This window comes from Papaver somniferum, chromosome 1 (assembly GCF_003573695.1).
Source record: "Papaver somniferum cultivar HN1 chromosome 1, ASM357369v1, whole genome shotgun sequence".
NCBI classification, from domain to species: domain Eukaryota; kingdom Viridiplantae; phylum Streptophyta; class Magnoliopsida; order Ranunculales; family Papaveraceae; genus Papaver; species Papaver somniferum.
Genome location: NC_039358.1, coordinates 214,852,505 through 214,873,284, shown reverse-complemented (window position 1 = coordinate 214,873,284; position 20,780 = coordinate 214,852,505). Strand labels below are relative to the sequence as shown.

Genomic DNA, 20,780 nt, shown 5'->3' with positions numbered 1-20,780 from the left:
CCCAAAAAAAACTTCCTCTACTACTTCATTCTACTTCCCTCTCTAAATGATTTCTAAAACCCAACTTATAACTAAATCAACTAACTAATTTAACTAATCTAATCATTTTAGTTAAATTAGAGTTAATCATTATGGGGGGCATTTTAGCCATTTAGAAAATTTTAGGTTTAGGGGTGGCTTGGCTTTACTTCATAATGACCTGATTTTGTCTTATTGGGTATACCCCAATTAATTTGAGTTACCCCAATCAAGTCAGGCTAAAAAGCACATGGAAAATAGAAACCGAGGCTATCACGTTGCAGGTTTGACGGCATCAGTTTTGCCGACATGAAAGTTACAGGGTGTTAATCCTCAAGGGAGTTGGGTGTAGTTTGGTTTTTTCCTGTTAGTCGCGGGGGAGTTCAAAGGAGTCTCTCGAAATCTCTGTTAGTCGTGGGAGAGTTTAGAAGAGTCTCCCAAACTCCCTAGAAAACCCTGTTAGTCGTGGGGGAGTTTGAAAGAAACTCTCAAACTCCCTGTTAGTCGTTAAAATTAGAATGTTAGGGAGTTGATGTTTTTGGGGGAGTTCTGGGGAGTTTATAGTGTATTTTTTCCTCACTCCAAATCTCTCAAAAAAGTAGAGATTTCTGGAGAGTCTCTTAAACTCCCCACACTCAAAACACCAAACTCTCTCAAACTCCCCATACTCTCTTACACCCCCTCAAAATCCCCAAGATTCAAAATACATTAAACTCCCCCAAACTCATTCGTGGACTAACCCCTGGTTAGACTGGGTGCTGAATGAAAGTTGGAGTTGTTGGACAGCAGCTGTCCTGTGAATCATCCCAATCTTTCAAGCAGTGTGAGAAACGTGTCCATGCCACATCAGTTCTAGTTAGAATTTGGATCGTGGGTCCCATTCCAATTCTCAATTCATATGGGCTTTGCTACAACTTGCAACAGGAGTCATGAGAGCCATAATGCACCTGCAAAGCTTAAGAATAGGGGAAATTAGGGGGAGACTCAAAAAAAAAATATTCTCGTTCTCAGGCCCACAATTAATTTTGTATACCGTGACACCCATAATTATATGAAATTATTATATGAATCAATACATAACTGGTTATGCATACTATCATTTCAGGCATAACTCGTTATGCATACTATCTTCTTCAGGGGTATAACTGGCAGCGCAACTTGGACATAACATATCTAAAAATCCGCGCCTTAGAATTTTACAAATTTTATATCGTTGGAAATCTTTTTAAAAGAGCTACGCAACGATTACAAACAAGAATATCAAATTTTGTTTTTAACGAAAAAATCGGAGGTGATCCTCATTTTAGGGAATTTTTTTGAAAACTTGATACTTAACCATTATGCAGTCACCAAAAACGATGCATAACACATTCTGCAGACGCATAACGAATTATGCAACCATTTTTTCGACTGCATAACAAGTTATGTATCTGCATAACAAAGTTATGCATCTATAACAAGTTATGTAACCATTGTTTTGGTTGATTTTAGCCGTACATATAAAAAATTGATGCATAATGCAGTATGCATCCATATTTACGGATGCATATCAGGTTATGCATCTATTTTCTCGATGCATTATGTAGCCATATTTTCGGACGCATAACAGGTTATGCAGGTTTTCTGGACTGCATAACAAGTTATGCAACAAATTCTGTAGATGCATAACAGGTTATGCATCCATTTTCACGAATGCATAACATGTTATGCAGACAGTTTCTCGACTGAATGACATGTTATGCAGTCATAACCACATCATCATCTTCTTTCATGTTTCATTAACTCCCACGCAAACCATTATCTTTCAGTTATTCGGGGGATCTTGGTCAAAATCATGTATTTACACCATCATCTTCTTTCATGTATTTACACCATCATCTGCAATTAAACCTGCATAACAGGTTATGCAGGTTTTCTGGACTGCATAACAAGTTATGCAACAAATTTTGTAGATACATAACACGTTATGCATCCATTTTCACGAATGCATAACATGTTATGCAGACAGTTTATCGACTGAATGACATGTTATGCCGTCATAACCACATCATCATCTTCTTTCATGTTTCATTAGCTCCCACGCAAACCATTATCTTTCAGTTATTCGGGGGCTCTTGGTCAAAATCATGTATTTACACCATCATCTTCTTTGATGTATTTACACCATCATCTGCAATTAAACCTTCTTCACAACTCATTTAGTATTGCTTACTCCAACTCAATTCACGGCTGAGAGTTTCATAAAAATCTGAAACTCATTTCAAAATCTTCATTGAAAACAAGTTTTGATCATAAATCTATGATGACCAAACCGTGTTCTACAAACCCATTTAGGGATTTTTGCTGCTACCATTAATAACAGTAGTGAATTTAAATTGTAATGAAGAGAATCGGTAGTAAGAGTGTTCGTCGTTAATTCGAAGAAGAAGACGATTTGGTGCTGTTGTTGAGATCAATCGAATTTAGGCATGAATTTGTTCTCGAAATCAATGGAATCTCTCCCTTTTGTCTGAGATCTAGGTATAGTGGAGAAGAAGAAGAAGAAGAAAAGACGAAGAAGAAGAAGAAGAAGAAGAAGAAAAAAGACAGAAACAGAATTTTATATATTTTGGGTTTGAGAATAATTTTCTTCCAGAATTTGGGTGCGGGCCTGTAGTTTTGGGAGCGTGGGTTTCACAGTAGAAACATCAGGGAGAATGGGTTTCCCTGTAGTTTTCACTTAAGAATATCAGTTTTGATATCGAAAATGATATATGGCGCCCAAGAAACTGCACCCAGTATTAGCTGGTAATAAAATGGATAAAATCCTTTAAAACCCACGTCAGCCGAGCAGTTAGAAATTGAGTTATTGGGTTCGACTTTTACCAAATAATTTTCAGCCGTACATCTAAATCAACGGCTTAGGTTAAATATAAACTCTTTAGATTAATTTCTTTGGATATGCTTGTGCCGTTAGAAACACAGACTAGGTTTACAAAAACGAAGAGGAACACATGGTACACTAGGGAAGATGTTTTCTGAAATAGTTGTAAGTTAATCATCATCCACATCTCTTATGTTAGTGCATGGTTCGCTAAATTTCAGCTCAACAACTCACTAAAAACTTTAAGATTTCTTGGGTTAAGTGACAAAATGCCTCAAAATGGACCTCATGATTGTGAAAATGCCCCGACCGTTAGGCGAAAGATTAAAATACCCCAAAATGATATCGAAATGCCCCAATCCGTTAAGTGTACCTATAATAGTCCAAACGGGGCATTTTGATTTATTTTGACTGGTCAACTGTGTTATTTTGACTGGTCAACTGGCTTAAATAAGAGCTAAAATAGCATTTGCCGCAAAAAGCACCAATGCACTGCTGAAGGTACTGAAGGAGTGAGTGGTCGGCCAAGTCCATAACTCATGCTGGCACTCCATAACTGTCGTCAAACCGAGATGGAGGATTCATGGCGTACAACAATGGTCTGATGGAATTTGAGAAAGGAAAGGAGCTGTGGTCGTGTGCAGTGGTGATTGATGAGTCTGTTGGCTGGTTTTTCAATCGAGCAGTGGAGCGAATTGGAGATTGGCTGGATGCGAACTGAAATGGGTTCATGCCAAGAAATGGGTGTTCTGCTGGTGATTAATTTAGTATTGCAGAATGGGTTTCGGATTGTCGAACTGGTGGTAGTCGTTCTAAGGCTTCTATAACAGCAACACTTCGATGGAGTTGAAGTTAGATGGTCAGGCAATAATAGTTGGCCACCTGGTTGCAGCCGAGATTTAATTGAGCATTGACACTGTGCAGTGGAACTGGTGTGTGGTCGATCTCGGAAGGAACTGGAACTGTCGGTTGGAATTTGTGAAAGAGAAGACGAATCTGAGAAGGTGATATGCCAGCGCAGATGGAGAGACCAATTGGCAGCACTAAAGTTGAAGAAAAGGTGTTGCACTAGTGGATAAAGAAAAAAAGATGTTGCAGCTCGGGGTCCATTTTGGGGCATTTTCCCACTTAACCCTTTCTTGTTTATAAATGAAGAAAAGATGTTGCACTAGTGGATATATCATTTTGATTATTTATGCAATTGAACCAGAAAATGCATTCCATTCAAAAAATAAAATACAAATATGCAAACATTTGTTACAGTTGACTGCTGAAGACGTAACCGGGACAAGTATACTTTTTGTGTAAGGGTATTTGTTTAAATTTTCTCGCTCAATCCAAACTATAGCAAAAGCATGCCAAGAGGCACACATGAATGATATACACTTGTTGCTGTTACGGCATCAGATGTTTCCTGCATTGAGAGCCACTATGGGAAATAATTGGGAACCAAGCAGACATACTTTTTTGAAACAGTGATGAAGCAAGAGAATTATGTCAATTCTCATCAACAGAGAGTCTTATAGCAGTAACTAATTACCTTAGCCATTTTTTTTCTTCTTTTTTTTGATGATAATATTAATTACCTTGCACTCGTTATTATTCTATAATCTACGTCTGGGTGCCTTAGCCATTTTATTACTCTAGTTTCTGTCACTGGTGGTCCTAAAGGTTCATACATCGATGTAAAAGATGAAGCTGTACACATATACGTGTTACACCGTTGATACTTGTTGTTCATACCTGCTAAGGTTGCATCTGTAGTTGTTGGTCAGCAAGGAACACGTCTTATGGTTGAAGATGCAGTTCAGTTGGCAGAGACATTTCCTTTTCATCTCAAGGGCTTCAATATTTGTTTTTCTAATACCAGTATGTATCTTTTTATTCAATTATATTTGAATGGATTTACTAGAGAAGTTAATTGTATTCTAAAATGTTAGTTGTTTTATTGTTCAAATGGACTTGGTTTTATAGAATGTTTATGTATCTGGAATGTGTTTGTTACATTGCAAAGCTTGCTTTCTTCAATTGGAATCTTAAGAAGTATTGCTCTATGTATTGAATAAAGGTTGAGATTTGACTATAAGCAATCCTTATGATGTTCTTATTCAGAAAGTTTCATTATTTTTTGTCTGACAACACAAGAACAAATGAATGAGACTAAGAACTTGTTTGTTTGCAGCTGACTCGGCGTCTGAATCTGAGTCAACCCCTGACTCGGACCGAGTCAGCAGTCAGACCGTTTGTTTTCCATTTTGAGTCAGATCTGACTCGACCTCTGACTCAGACATAACCCCTGACTCGGACTCATTTGAGTCAGGTAACAAAATACCCCTGACTCATGGGACCAAACCACTGACTCACTTATTTCCGAGTCAGATGAGTCAGATCTGACTCAAAACAAACATATCGACTCAGATCCATATGAGTCAGGTGATTTCACTCAGATCCAGATGATTCAGATCCAGACGACTCAGATGAGTCAGGAGTAAACAAACATGGTGTAAGAGTTGGATCAAAATAAAGAGTTCAAATAGCTGACAATCTAAGATATCATGTCTGTTTTCTACGGTTCATGTTCCATAACTTGGAGGAGCTTTGGATGAAGATTGTAGATTGACTTCAAAAAGAATAAAAATAAAGATTGTAGATTGACAATCAATAAGTGAAACTCTTCTTCGCTTGTGCATAGTTCGGAGTAATTTCAGAAAAATATCTTTGCACCGTCCGTCGGTTTAGATGTAAGACTGAAAACTACTCAGTAAAAGTCAAACCCAATAATTCAATTTCTAAGGGCTGACGTGGGGTTTCAAGGGTTTTGCCAGCTAATACTGGGTGCAGTTCTTTTGGATGCCATATATCTCTCGCTCTCTCCTTCGTACTTCTCAAAAGAAAATTGGTTCTAATGATCAAAAATAGTGAGAGGAGAAAATGTATATGATGAGCTATGCTTGGAACATTGCAGTTTGATCCCAAACTACATTAACTGTTTCTCTTAAAGATTTCAAGTAACTGAGAAAATGAAATTGGGTCCAACATTACTGCAGCTTCGTCATACAAGAGGTAATCATTCATATCTGCATCTGCATCATACAATTGTGAGAGCTTGTTATTATCATAGAGTAGTAGTAACACAGTTTGAGAGTTTTGTTAGGGATGAGTGTAAATCTGGAAGGATCAAAAAGCTTGATGATGGATTGAAATACTTCAATCAACTCATTTCAGAAAGGCCATTACCATCTAATGATACATTCTGTCATGTGTTGGGTTCACTATCCAAGATTGGATGTTATTCTGATGTGATTCTGTTGTATAAGAAGATGAATTTGCTTGGAGTAAACCCCAGTATATATACATTCAACATTTTGATTAATTGCTTCTGTCGGTTAGGCCAAGTGAATCATGGGTTTTGTTTGCTTGGAGAGATGTTAAAGAGAGGTTATCATCTTAATTCTGTCACTATCAATACACTGATTAAAGGGTTGTGTATCAAGGATGAGATTGAACCGGCCTTTCAACTGTTTGCTAAAATGACTCACCCAGGTACTCAACCTGATGCCGTTACGTGTAATACTCTTATACAAGGGCTTTGTAGAATTGGTGAAGTGGGTCGTGCTCTTCAGCTTAAAAACAACATGGTGAAATGGAACTGCATCCCAACTGTTGTTTCATATTCTGCCATTATAGATACTCTTTGTAAAGGAGGTCTAGTTGATCAAGCTTTGGTTCTCTTCTCCGAAATGCATCTTGATTCGAATGTGGTACCTGATGTAGTTGTTTACACTTGTTTGATCAATGGACTTTGCAATTCCGGACGATTGAACGAGGCAAAGAGACTCCTTCAAGAGATGGACAATAGAGGAATCTCTGCCAATGTAACGACTTATACTACTTTGATTCATGGTCATTGACTACATGGTCAATGGGAAGAAGCAAGAAGATATTTTGATGAAATGATGAAGCGAGGGATTTCACCCGACATAGTAACCTTCAGTATATTAATAGATGCACATTGTAAAGATGGGATGACAGAAGATGCTTGGGGGTTATTTGAACTGATGGACAAGATAAACATAAAACCTAATGAGATTACTTATAACTCAATGATGGACGGTTTGTGTTTGGCTGGTCGCTTGAAAGATGCGGTAAATCTATTTGACTCCATGGTGGATAAAGGCCTACAACCGAATGTTATCAGCTGCAATGTGTTAATGGATGGGTATTGCAAAAATCGTAAGTTGGATGAAGCTGAGCAGCTATTCAAGAAAATGAAACGAAATGGATTGAAACCCACAACAGTTACTTACAATATTCTATTAAGGGGACTATACCGGGATGGAAGAATGAAAACTGCACAAAGGTTTCTTAATGAGATGCAATCTTTTGGTTTATCTCCAACTGAAGTGACATACACTACCATGTTAGATGGTCTCTGCAAGAATGGAAAAATGGAGGCGGCAATCGAACTGTTTGAATCCATGGAAGGTGCAGGAATCTCAGCTAATAATTACAGGTATAGCATTCTTATTCATGGTTTGTGTCAAGCTTCCCAGTTGGAAAATGCGAGAAAGTTGTTTAATGAGATTCAAAACAAAGGATTTGTTCCAGATGTTGTAACATATAACACAATGATCAACGGCCTCTGTCGCCACAAGATGGTATTGGAGGCTGAAAAACTAATCATCCAAATGGAAGAGAAGGGTTGTTCACCAAATGCTCGAACATATGATACTATCATTCAGGCTTTACTTATAGCAAAGGAGACCGACAAGGCATTGCATTTTCTTCGCAAGATGCGTGAAAATGAATTTGTACCGAATGATTCTGTTATGTCCTTTTTAATGTACACTCTCTCAGCAGGTGAGCTAAAAAATCTATAGTTTTTTTTTTCCTGTATGGAACATCGTAATTGTCGACGTAACAGCGATAATGTGAATCTTAATCATGAGAGTTTCAATGCATAAAGCTTTTGAAGGTAAGATAAGTAATCCATTAAATGTTAATGCACTAACTTACAGTGGTAAAAAGCCAGCAGGTGCCAAACCCAGTTTTGGATTCTAGTAATATAAATTTGACTGATACAGAAATCTTTCACAGGGGAGGCTAATGTATAAAACATATATTTTTGGGGGGCTTATTGAAGTATTTTTTCTCCAAATAACAAAAACATCAAGGGATGTCTAATGAATTAACAAAAAACAGGGGGGGGCGGGGGCCACCCCTAGGATGCACATAGCTCCGTCCCTCACTGATACATCTACATATTGCAGGCTTGTTGTTTACTTTGAAAATCTTGACATTTACGGTAAGTGGTCTAACCAATGCCATTCGTTTATCAAACTCGAAAACAAAACAAAATGCATTCACTGCAAAACCCGCATAGACAAATACAAGAAGAGGAATTACAGAATCTTTTTTTTGTTGTTGTTGTGAAAGGTGATCTAAAGTACTGTATTCCGTCAACAACACAAACACTACCGACGGCAACAATACTGAATGGCGTTTGGAACGAAATTACAGATTTGATACAAAATGACTAATGAGGCGGTCAATCGTCGAAATCTTCATCGTCGTCATCGGGAAGTACATATTCAACACGTACAGAACCAACACTAACTTGACCAGATCTTGGTTTCAATGTGACAACCAGATTATCACAATCAGTTGCCTGAATATCCTTGATTAAGTAACTAATCCCAAGGTCTAAAGTTTTTGTTCCACTCGATCCACCTAATTCAACTAAACTCCCAGCAAATTTACCAAATTCAGAATCAGGACCAGCTTCAGCTTCATCATCTCCATCTCCTGCTTGGTGTTTTGCAACAAACACATCAAATCTGACTGGTTCATCATTTAGAACATCAATACCTTCGACAGAAAGTACATAAGTTCCTCTCCCTTCCATTGATTGGCCTACCTTTGGTTTTTTCACTAAAGCTCTTATTGGGGTTTCAAGTTTTCTTGTTTGAGATCCAAATTCTTCAACTTTTATCAGCTGCTTATGATCATTTTGGTGGTGATCATGATCATGGGTTGTTGTTGGTGTTGATGCAGATGAACATTCTTCTTTGGTAGGTGATGCATCTGCCATTAGAGTAAAAGTAATACGATCAGCAGCAATGTAGAGGTTGAAGAAGAGAAATCAAAGGCTGTGTGGGTTTAGTTAATGAGAGAATGGAGTTTAAATGGGGGAGAAAGAATCAAGTCATGTATGCCACTATAAATAATAAAGATCAACGTGGGAAGATATTTTTGGTAGTTGAATGGATTTATCAGTTGGGAGATAATGTCTTACATTTACTAGAAAAACACCTAAAAAAATAGAATCGAGGCGATCACGTTGCAGAAAGTTGGACACCTATGAATGCAGCTGTTCACAGAGACGTCAACTTACCGACAAGTGCGAATGGTGTGAAGTTATGAAGCATTGCTGCTGGAGTTTGCCGACATAGAGTTTACTTTTAAAAAAGAATTGTATACTCATGTCGACATAGGATATTCCTCTGTAAAAATGTCAATACCCAGTGAATTTGGGCCCTTTCATGCATATCATCGTCTTCATCTGGAGCTTCAGCTTGTTTAATCTTGATTTCCTCCTTCCTCAAACCTTCCAAGGCTTTGTGCTGCTCCATTGTCAATGAATCAGGGTATTCCACAATGAAGTGAATATGCAAATTACCTTTCATGTCAGGTTTCTTATGCACGGGCATCCCTTCATCGTGGACTTCTATAATCTTCTTTTCCTGGACAACCTTGTCATCATTGCACCCAGGGCAGCTGATGGTTGTTTCTACTACTGCTCTACCTCCACAGTCGTTACATGGCTGCTGGACCAATCCATAATAGTATAGTTTTACTAGTTTCATGCCAGAAGCTTTGCAACCAGAACAAGCACAGTTGGAGCATATTACATTGTGGGAAACGGACAGTTTCTTGGAAGTGCCACAGTAGAGATCCCTCAGAGATACCATCAGGGAACGCACAATAGATTCTCCTTGTCTAGACATCTTCAACCCAGAATATTAATCACCAAGAGTTCTTTTTCTAAAGAACCCTACAACTCAGAGAAAAAGAGGCTAGAATTTCAGTCAAATTGTAGCCGTGAAAAAGGGAGATCTTTTATAGCCTCCTCGTTTTCTTTCTTTGCTTGGATTTAGACACCCAAGCAACTTACACAGTCTACCGGTCAGCCCAGCTTTCCAGCCAGTCAACTGTTGGTCAACGATCAAAGTCAACTGCATGAGAAGAGCTTCAAGAATATCACCTACAGGATCTCTAATTCTCCAGGGGGATCTGCTTTCGTTTCTTGGTAAGTATGTGCAGTGTACCACTTGTTGAGAATCACCTTCACTAAAATCTTTTTTGACTGCCAACTGAGCTTCGCCTGCCAATGGATTTGACTGCTGGAGAACCTGAGAACCAACCCCCTGAATTGCCTAGCAGCATTTCTAGCCACTGCAGCACCCAGTCAGCTTGAGGGGTCATCAAAATATTCCGACAACGACCTTCCTTCATCAGGTCTCTAACTATGCTCCTTAAAGTTGCTGTAGCATGGCCCTGATTCTTCTTGTAGCTCCAGAAATTCCGTCTTTCTAAGTACTTCGGCCTTGAGAATTCTGACACAAGCTTACCCATCATTGTAAATAAATCATGAGAAACCTTTGTAGATCAGAAACCAAATGAAATTCAGATATAATAGCATCATTTATTACCCGCAGAAATGCAAAATCAAGTAAAAAACAAACACTTTAAATCAATAATTCACAAGGGTTGAGCCACATGGGTAACACCCATAACTTCACTACAAAAGAAAGAAATGAGCAACAAACAACATAAAATTTAGAAACCCCCAGGTACGAACATACGCTAGAACAACATATACAGGCTAGTAAATGTTCAGGAAGAAGGAAGCATAACCCATTCTAGGTCTTGAGCTGTGGATTTCACCCAATTGGGTTCAATCCAAGTGTAGTTTGCATACCATCCTTCAGTATCATAAAAATCTGTGGCAGAATGCTGACTTCCAAAAGAGGAATAAGTGCCTGTTTCCAGAGAATAGAATACAACCCTTTCGCCGTTAAGACATAATCTAGGGAAATAGACTTTGTTCTCCATGCGACTAGTTGGAGCAACTACAGAGATACATGAGGTGTAGCTGACGAATAGCATATGCTTTCCTAGACTTTCAACCCTCATCCATTCCATCTTGTTGAAATCCAGTCTAAATATCCCAAACAAAGTTCCGTAGCGTTCTAATTTCACCAACAAAAGCTCTCCTCCACTCTCTACTAGGAAACTTGGATACATTGCACCAAATTGTTGATGGGGTTTCTCCAGAACTTTCCAACTATTATCCTCTATGTTAAATACACCTAACACTCCGTTATAATCTACACAGTAGAAAACACCATTGCATATAACTTGAGTGTTATGCAATGGGATGTACTTTCCGATATCAGCATTACCAAAGACGAAAAACCTCCAAAATGCTTCTCCCTTTCTAATGAAGTAGAGCGAGACGTTTTCACCCCCTCTTTGTTCAATAGGAAAAACAGCACAGTCTGACGAAGTTGGTAAGGAGGAAAATGAGATACCTGAAAAGCCATATATCTCTTCATCTGGCAGTTGCGGAAGCTTGATGGTCTCTCTTGTGAATGGGTTGTAAAAGAACAATGAATTAGTTACCTGATCGTCCTTCGACATCAGTAACCAACCTCCCTTTTGAAAACGGATTACAGCACCCACCAGATCAAAGAGGTTCAGGAAGTACTTCTCATTATCATACATTGGGTTAACGAAAGTGAAGGTGGCGGATCCGTGATCTCTACTAAACATCAGCCAAGGAGTTAGATATGTGTCTCTAGTGGCACAAGTGGATGTAAGCTTTCCCACTGGCATTAGTGCCAAATTTGCTTTGCTGACTGAACGAAAATGGGCATAATCCAATCGATGGAGATGGTTTGCGATAGACTCCACATTATCATCGATAAGAATGCACCAAGGCCATGGTTTCTCTGAATCTCCTCCGCTGTCCATTCCACCATGTTTCCCACCCTCATGATTACTGAATACGCATGCTTTACATTCCACTGCCTTTATCATGCTCTTCTCTGGTTCATCTTTACCCGCCATATCATCCTCTCCATTTCGTCCCCTAGGGATCATGATCCAATCCGCCGAATCCCATGGTGTTGGTAGCTTTAGACACGGCAAAATAACTGAATTACTGGTACTTTCTACTTCAAATCTGTACAAACTCTGATCACACTGAAGTGTAAAATACAAACAACCCCTTGCAATCCCTGCCTCAGCTGCAGAGCAAGAAGTCGAGTATTTGGTGCCAACAAATAGAACATGGTCCCCCAAACTATACACCTCCTTCCACTCCATTGCAGAAAAATCCAAGCGCAACACAACTATTTGGCATACTACCTTCTTAAATCCTCTTGAACTGTAACGTAGAGTAACGGAAAAGAATTCGTCTACAGTTTCCACAAAATGATGTCTAAAAGCAGAAGAATACCGCCCCCCTAGTATTGGATTACGAATGTTCCTAGCCACCTCAAATTTCCTAATAGAAAGATCTATATGTCCATCATCAAGTTTCTGTATCTCAATCTCTAAGTGGTGACAATTTAAACCCATAACATACAGCTTACCTTTAAAACAATGGAGCTCAATATAATCATCCTTGAGCAGAACATCTTCCGACAACTTGTCTGTTTTCCATTCTTTATCCCCAGGGTGACAAAATAGATAGAATTGATTACTACTTATAGAAGCATAAGAGAAAAGGACTAAAACTATGGAATCGGCATTATCAGGAGGTGAAGACAATATACAACCCCCGAAAAGCGACACATAGAGTGTCGTTCCATACCATTGTTGTATGCTAGGCAACTGAATGGTCTCCAATGTTAAAGGGTTCCAAAGAAAACAATCACCAAAATTATCAGTGCGATCCTCAGTGCATAGAATAATCAACCAACCTTGATGACTAGGGTGTTGCCAAAACGATTTCCCACTCAATTCAGGTGTAGACTTTCTACAGGTTTGGTTATTGAGTTCACAAATGTTATAAAAAGCTTGATTTTTCATACCTTTTCCATAAGGGAAGACTAGCCATGGTGCTGCCTTTGGCACCGGTGGGCTTCTACGTTCACTTCTTCTCTCAATTGATGATGCAGCTACCACAATTGATTAGTTTCATCACCCATGAGATCTCTGACACAAAACCCTCTTGAATTAGAGATCAAACTGGAAGAGAAATGACAAGAACTGGTTGTGATCAAGTTACTGTGAGTCTGAAACAAGAAGAGAAACAGAGAGGGAAGCTGCTGTTGGTGGTGGAGGTAATCAATTATAATAATTGAAGATGTTGAGGGAGGAGGTGCAGAGAGAAACTGGTGGTGGTGGTGGAATCTAAGAGAATCATGCAATTGTGGTTTTCTAGTACAGCAAATAATTGATGTGTGTTTGAAACTGTTTTGAGGGTGTCTCGAAAAATGTGACTTTTCACTGTTCATAAGTAATACTCTGGGTTGGTCCACCTAGCTAGAACTCTGTTTGAACATTCTGGACCACATGATATGATCAGTCTGAGTTTCCATAGGGTTCTTCCCACTGCAAACAAACACTGAACAACATTAGAAACCACCTGAGCTACCTTAGGCTCCAGAGACGGTGGTTCAAAAAAGACAGCATGGGTGGAAAATGCACAAAACACAGAACAAGAAGAACTGAACAAATTTAACTTTTCTCATTGCATTGTAATTTCAACAGAACAAAATGTGGTAGTGGCAGACAAGTTTCCTTGTCTGGGTTACATTACTAAATGGAAGTAATCCGCTTTATCTGCACAATCTTCTTGCTTATGAGAAACATAGCAGTAGATGATTTCCGTAAAGGCATTGATTTAGGCGTGAAGTGTCATAGTTCTAGCTTTAGCTCCTGCAAATCGCTGGTGTTCTTCACCTACAGCAGGCAAGCACCAATTCTGAGTTTTCTTCAAACAACCAATAACGCCGCTTGACCTATGCCTTTGTTCATGCAAAGGAAAACTAATTAGAAAATATGTGCCATCTATTGGAAGTTCAACGATAAATAAAGAAGACTCATTGAGTTACAGAAACAAGAAAATAGAGAAAGGAACTTGACTGTCAGATGACTCGGAATCATGTTGCATACCTTTCCATGTCTGTGAGGAATCATAACATGATGATTTCTCACATCTGCAGATCACAAAATAAAGTATAAGGACGAGTAAGAAACAACATATTCAGAGACTAAAATACGGAGGTTTAAGGGGATGTTATCCTGATTTACTACCAAGTATGGCTTTTAGATCTTTGGAAACAGTCACAAATGGTTACTGAATATGAAAATTTAACATAAGCCATACACACATTATCACAAAGAAATGGCATAATAGTTACGAACCTTATGATGACACAAGAATTACTCAGCACATTTACAGAATTTGAAACTAAGATCTATGGATAAACTTCACCTCTATCTTTGAATACAAATTGAAGTAATTAGATCTATAATCTACCAATAATATGTCCACCAAGATGTTATAAACCAAATATATATCCAATCCCTTTTTAACCCAACTTCTATTGACACCTTACTTCAAGATCATTCTTTCCAAAACTTTAAGTTACTCAAAATAAAAATTAGAATAGGACAAGGGACACCCCATCTTTTCATCCCTTAACCCCAAGTCACTTCCAAATAACTTCTCAACCGTATTTCAAGAGAGCAGTAGATTGCCTAAACTTCCATCAGGTTAGGTTGAATCTCCCTTAACCCTGTTTCCTTTATTTCAAGTTATTTTCAAAAGTCAAGAACTGCCTTAACAAAAACTCCTAGTTTGAAATTGGTGAAAAAGTTTAACTGATCAACAAATTGTTACACAACAATACAGGTACCATTCTCTATCTACAATTACATATAGCATATCCTGATTTCTTAAAGCAGCAAACATTTCGTAATCAAATAAAGAATTTCCCTATCTAGCACAACTCACAAAACGAAGAGGAAACCACAATGGCTCACTACAAAGAACGGTCTAGGAATCAAACAGTGGCACTTTGAAATACCTGCAAGTTATATGGGAAGAGAAAAAAATAACACATGCTAAAAGATTTGATATGGGCTCGGTAAAAAGATGAAACATGTAGCACTAGCAATATCAGGGTTACAAGGAAAGAACATACCAAGCCAATGTGGAGTCTTACAATTCATCATCACTTATCAAACCACGTCTCTTTCTTCCACGAATGTAAACCTCTCCCTGCCAAATAGTAGATATATTCAAAAAATCAAGACAGCTAATAAACCAAAAAATCAATCCTTTTCCACATTCATAAAAATGGAAGTAGAAATAGAAACATCATTACAAAAAGGATAACCCAAATTCGCCAAACTAATAAGAAAACACTCAGCTTAAAGCTGACACCAGAAAATGACTTGTAAACATCTCTACATTCAATGAGGACATCAGAAAATTCATCATCTATCTCTTTACCCACAAACATATTCTCTTGGTCAGCAGCATCCAATCCATTACATTAAAAGAAAACCTAAATTTTCATTCCCAAACACATAGTTTTTCACTAAATTATGCAAAAATATCTTTAAACATGTGTAATTACACTAGAAATTGCAGAATTACAATAAAATTGAAATTAATGAATTGGGGTTTTCTGTTAGTGAACTTACATTGAACTTCAGTCCTGATATACCATATTCAACATTTCTAGGTGGTGCAGAACAACATCACAATATCATCTTTCTCTCGCTAGAAGAAGAACCCAATTTATTTCTACTTGGAACAACAATTCTACAAGAATCGGAAGAATTGTGAACCCCAGACAAAGTAGTAAACATTGAATTTAGTAGAGAAACCATGTTTGCAGACATTTTTACCCCGAAAAGATGGAATTTTGAAACACACCCAGATTATGTTAAAGAGAATAAACAAATAAAATCATCAAATCTCAACTTTTTTCATTGAAGAAAGTATGATTTCTTGTTTTTTCTCTCTAGTTTCTGCAAGAGATTGGTAAGCACTAGGCACAGTACATCGGAAGAGAAGAACATTGTTTTTGGGGCTGCAAGAGCTTTAAAAGGGCTCCATTCGGATTACAATTAGAGAATCTAAATTGCTTTCTCAAGCAAGAAGAATTATACACGATTTTTTTTCGAATCCGAGTTATATGCGTATCTTACGCGTAAGCAACTACATATGGAATCCCGTATTATACGCGTATTAACGAATTAACGGACTATACTCCCGCATAATATTTCCCCACATCATTAGTATCTGTCATAATTTAATCTCCCACCATTTAAGTTTTTTGGAAAATACGAATGGCAAAGGATTTTGAAATTTGAACTAGTGGTCATGAACGTATTTTAACCACTAGTTTTTCCATTCTACTTGGTGGTTCCCCAGGCTAGGGATGGCAATTTGCCCCACCCAAATCCATCTTCGTGGGGATCCGCCCCTTATGGATTAGGATTTTATCCGTATAAACGGGGAGCGGGGCGAGGTACGGAAAATTTCTGAAAGTAGTGATGCGGGATGGGGTGGGGATGGGATTCAAGGTCCCCACCCCATACCCGGCCCATACCATAACCTATTATATCTGATCGAGGAACTTTATCGGAAGATAACGAAGAAAATCATGATGAGATGATTAACATAGAGGAAAATGGTTAATAATGGAAAAAAATTTGAACTCGCACTGCGAGTTCAAAAATGAATTCGCAGCATCAAAAGTCGTTGGATGTGGAGATGTGACATCATGACTTAACCACATATATTAGTAAAGATAATTGTGGTAAAATCCTTGGTTAGGTGATGTCATATCTCCACCATCTGACGGCTGTGAGGCTGCGAATTCTTCTTTGAACTCGCACTGCGAGTTCAAAATCTTTTCCGTTAATAATGAGGAACTAAGAAGTAAAAGGAATCATAATACTTATTTGTGGATCAATTGTTTCATTTATTTTTCAGTTTTAGTTGGTTATTATAAATTTAAACTGCTTAAGTTAGTATCATTGTTTGAATCATTATAATTATTTTTAAATTATTATTATTTACAAAATTTTAAATATTTATTGTAATGTTATGGTGATCGATGGGAAACCCATCGCCTACAGGGATTCCCCATACCCGTCTCCGCCCCATTTTTATGGGGAGCGGGTAGGGGATAGGTTTTGGTTTTTCGAACGGGATAGGGGATGCGATTCAAGGTCCCCGCCCCATTGCCATCCCTACCACAGGCCCAACTTTCAAAAACACCAGAGGTTTAAGATAGGTAGATCCACTCTCCCCTTATCTTTTCTTAATTTGATGGAAATTCTTTCAAAACTTCTGGAAAAAACAGTAGCAGAAAAGATGCTATATGGTCTTAAAATCAATAAAGACGCTCCGAATATCTCTCATCTCTGTTCTTCGCAGGTGACTGTTTTCTATTCACAAGAGCGGATTTAGGAGAAGCGGAAAATCTATTAAACATATTATCAACTTTTGGAGATATAACGGGGCAAAATGATTAATCTCCAAAAATCAGGAATATATTTTAGCCACCGCATTCATTTGAGACATGGAAAAATAATTGCAAGAATTCCTAAAAGTCCAACTGATGACTAAAAATGAAAGATATCTGGGGACTCCTCTTTTTTCTATATATATAAGAATAGAAAGGAGAATTTTGAGCCTCTGTTACAAAGGTATTATTCTACACTTCAAGGTTGGAAATAAAAGCTTCTATCTCAGGCAGGGATGACAATCCTAATAAAATCGGTTCTTCAAGCTTACCCTACTTATCAAATGCAAGTGCTGACACTACCAAAAGAGACGATGGATCAATTGGACATGATTCAAAGAAATTTTTGGTGGAGAAAAGAGGGAACTAATCGACAGCGCGGTTTTGTAAAAGTTTGGTATGGTATCTGCAAACCCATATCTCAAGGGGGTTAAGAATTAAAAACCCACACCAGTTCAATTTAGCTTTTTTCACCAAACTAGCCAGATTAATATCTGAACCACATCAATTATGGATCAGGCTTCTAAAAGCAAAATATTTCCCTAATTCTAATCCTTTAAAATTTTCTAGATCTTCTAACCTTTCTTAGTTTTGGACTAGTATCCAAAAAGGTCAGAATCTTATAAAAGGTAACTTCGTGTAGCAAATAAAAAAATGGAGAGTCGGAAAAAATTTTGAGAAGACAGATGGACTCCCAGTGAAGATATAATCTAAAAACCATCGGATAAAGTAGAACAAATTCCTAACCTGGTAAAGTAACAAATTACACCAGAAAATTCTTGGGATATTGAGAAGCTAGATGACTATTTCACTCCAACCATTAAAGAAAAAGCCCTTGCAGTCTCGACTCAAAGCAGAGATAAAGATAGTGGTAGGGTTTTGAAAGAACCTACAACTTAGACCTGCAAGTATACAGGGTCAGTTGTAGTGAGTGAATAAGCAGGGGAAGTCCACAGGGACAAGGAGGGAGCTGTGTTGATTTTTTATGTTTCTTAATTGAATTCAAACCTAAAGTGTCAAGACAAAAGCTAAAGCTCAGTGTGGATATGGAGATTGCTAGGATTTTGGAGTCCACCACCTAATCTTAGCTAAGTAATTCAGTTACAGTGATGTCATTGTCTCTGGTAAAAAGTATTTATCACAAGTATTAATTGTCTGATTAAAGCACAACTAATCAAAAGATAAATCTATTCATTTTAAGCATGATTTACAGCACAACAACATAGAATTGATCAAACTACCAAGGATGCATGACATACATGGTGAAAGTAATATGTTGTGGAACTAAGATGAAATCTACCCTTAAGCAATTAAGTACAGCAATAGCACCACTAAAAACATGAATCAATTTAGCAAAATATTAAGGGCTCCATCTAACCCTAGCAGAATGGATTAGAACATAACAAACATTGTGAACAAATGTAATTGAGTTCTACTGAACATGAAATTATGCTAAAAACTGAAATTGTAATTGAAACTAACAATAGAGAGCACTGGCTAGTCCAGGCCTCTAAGGTTGAGCTCTGGCTAACCCAGGCATGAGTTCTAATCCTCCCACACATCCCCTATTTATAGTTTACATGAGTTTCCCCCAAATACCTAATTTCACAGAATTTCAAAAGTTGAAATTAAACTTTACATAAACACTGATAGCAATCAAATTCGTCGACCCATGCTTCTTATTCGTCTTCTCATGCTCTTCCCATGCCCTGATTGCAACTCTATTCCGACCTAATTTATCAATTTCACCTCTAGGGTTCCTGACATGGGTGAGGCGTGAAATTGAGAAATTAGAAGGACATAGAGTTGGTGAAAGTGGTAATAATGATGGGGTTAGTGATTTGAGAGATCGTGAAGGGTTGGTGGTGGTGGCAGCGACGGGGCAGTGGAGTTGGTGGCGCTAGACATGGAGTTGCAGAAGAGAAGAAGGGGGAAGAAGAAAGAGAAGGTCGATGGGATTAGGGGTTAGGGTAGTGTTTGGTTGATGGGTATAGGTATTAGGTGTTTGGGTGTTGAGCGGATGCATCAAGTCTCGAAGATTCACAAAGCTGAGCCGTGAGATGCGGAAATGATAGATCGATCTAACGGCTACAAGTGAAGAGGCTGGTATCGACCGTCGGATGCTTGATACAACGAAACTGACGGCTCAAGATGGAGTTAGGTGCTGTAGTGTTAGACAGGATCTTCAAACTTTGATGTACTGGCGATGCTGCGACCATAGGATGCTGAGATGATCCAATCTGACGGCTAGAAAGGGAAACGGGTATGGATATAGGAAATGGATTTGGGTGAGGGTTTTGGGACTTGGGTATGCCAAGCCCATATCTTCTTTAAGAACAATTCTTCCTCTTCAAGCCCAGTTTTAGCCTTCTGGTCTTGCGCATAACATTCTTCGCGGCTTCCTTGTGTGATTCCTCTTGGCTTCCACCACTTTTCTGCTCTTTTCCGCTCCGTAATTCATCCAAACTTTATTTGGTACCTAAAAATGCAAAATTAATTAATAAAAATATTTATTCTTGAAAACAATGAAAATACAGAATATGGGATAAAATGTAGAATTAATACACAAAAGATGAGTTAAATGCCAAGAAAAATATATAGAATATGCACTTTTTAGCACTCATCAAATACCCCCAAACCTGAATTTTACTTGTCCTCAAGTAAAACAAAACTAAGGGAATCCTACCTATACCACTGTCGCTGGTCTCTCGATTGCATTTAGCGAATGCAATAAGCCTTTTAAACCACTAAGTGTCCCTAGTGGACGAGTGAAGTCTCGTGAAGGTTTGCTTAGAACGTACCTACAAAGTTCTAGGACAAAATATGAGCTCAGATTCCATCAAATGTGACATGTGCAAGACAGTTTAAGATCACAGCAAAATGGAGATGTCAATCTAGCTATCTAAGGCACAATCCTAGCACTGATAACAAATAAAGACATGTGATAAGAGTGTAAAGTGTATCTACACATGTGTAAAGAAAGATCGGATGTTATGACTACTAATCACCAAGAGATAGTTTCTCAGGCTAAGAACTGAGGTCGAAATCTAGCTAGCTGTCCGGACTTTACGAGAATTGTGAATGAGTAGGAGGTATTTCACAATTACTCGCGTTGTACATCAACGGCATACACCCTTCCTTGCTTATTACAATAAAACAAAAGATGAGTCTTTACATGACTCTTATTTACATTGACTACTCTCTTTTATTTTTGGAACAATAGAGGATGGAATTGATAAATATTTGAATTTTTTTTGAATTTTTTCTGATATTATTATTATTATTATTATTATTTTTATTATTATTTTTATTTTTTTTCTGAATATATACATCGTTTT

At 38.0% G+C, this 20,780-nt stretch overlaps 4 protein-coding genes across 13 annotated transcripts; 2 read left to right on the top strand and 2 right to left on the bottom strand.

Moving 5' to 3' along the window:
- Nucleotides 1–5,901: 5,901 nt before the first annotated feature.
- LOC113359909 (pentatricopeptide repeat-containing protein At1g12300, mitochondrial-like) lies at nucleotides 5,902–6,792 on the top strand. The gene has a single exon (XM_026603477.1). The coding sequence runs from the start codon at nucleotides 5,902–5,904 to the stop codon at nucleotides 6,790–6,792; it is 891 nt and encodes a 296-aa protein (XP_026459262.1).
- Nucleotides 6,793–6,819: 27 nt separating this feature from the next.
- On the top strand, nucleotides 6,820–7,792 carry LOC113315630 (pentatricopeptide repeat-containing protein At1g62670, mitochondrial-like). The gene has a single exon (XM_026563898.1). It carries the CDS (start codon nucleotides 6,835–6,837, stop codon nucleotides 7,759–7,761), a length of 927 nt encoding a protein of 308 aa, XP_026419683.1. The 5' UTR covers nucleotides 6,820–6,834; the 3' UTR covers nucleotides 7,762–7,792.
- Nucleotides 7,793–8,194: 402 nt separating this feature from the next.
- On the bottom strand, nucleotides 8,195–16,034 carry LOC113315593. Of its 10 annotated transcripts, none has more exons than XR_003342951.1 (5): nucleotides 15,608–16,034; nucleotides 15,103–15,179; nucleotides 14,069–14,112; nucleotides 9,276–13,920; nucleotides 8,195–8,965 (listed from the first exon to the last, which is right to left on the bottom strand). XR_003342951.1 is itself a non-coding variant. In XM_026563889.1 (5 exons), the coding sequence occupies exon 5, from the start codon at nucleotides 12,524–12,526 to the stop codon at nucleotides 10,778–10,780; it is 1,749 nt and encodes a 582-aa protein (XP_026419674.1). In that variant the 5' UTR covers nucleotides 12,527–12,612; nucleotides 12,982–13,920; nucleotides 14,069–14,112; nucleotides 15,103–15,179; nucleotides 15,608–16,034; the 3' UTR covers nucleotides 8,195–10,777. The 10 variants fall into 10 exon arrangements, 9 of the variants coding, with proteins under 9 accessions (XP_026419674.1, XP_026419644.1, XP_026419639.1 ...); XM_026563889.1 differs by having other exon boundaries at nucleotides 8,195–12,612; nucleotides 12,982–13,920; XM_026563859.1 differs by having other exon boundaries at nucleotides 8,195–13,504; nucleotides 13,713–13,920.
- LOC113359902 (dnaJ protein homolog) lies at nucleotides 9,343–9,888 on the bottom strand. Its single transcript, XM_026603469.1, has one exon. It carries the CDS (start codon nucleotides 9,886–9,888, stop codon nucleotides 9,343–9,345), a length of 546 nt encoding a protein of 181 aa, XP_026459254.1.
- Nucleotides 16,035–20,780: the final 4,746 nt, after the last annotated feature.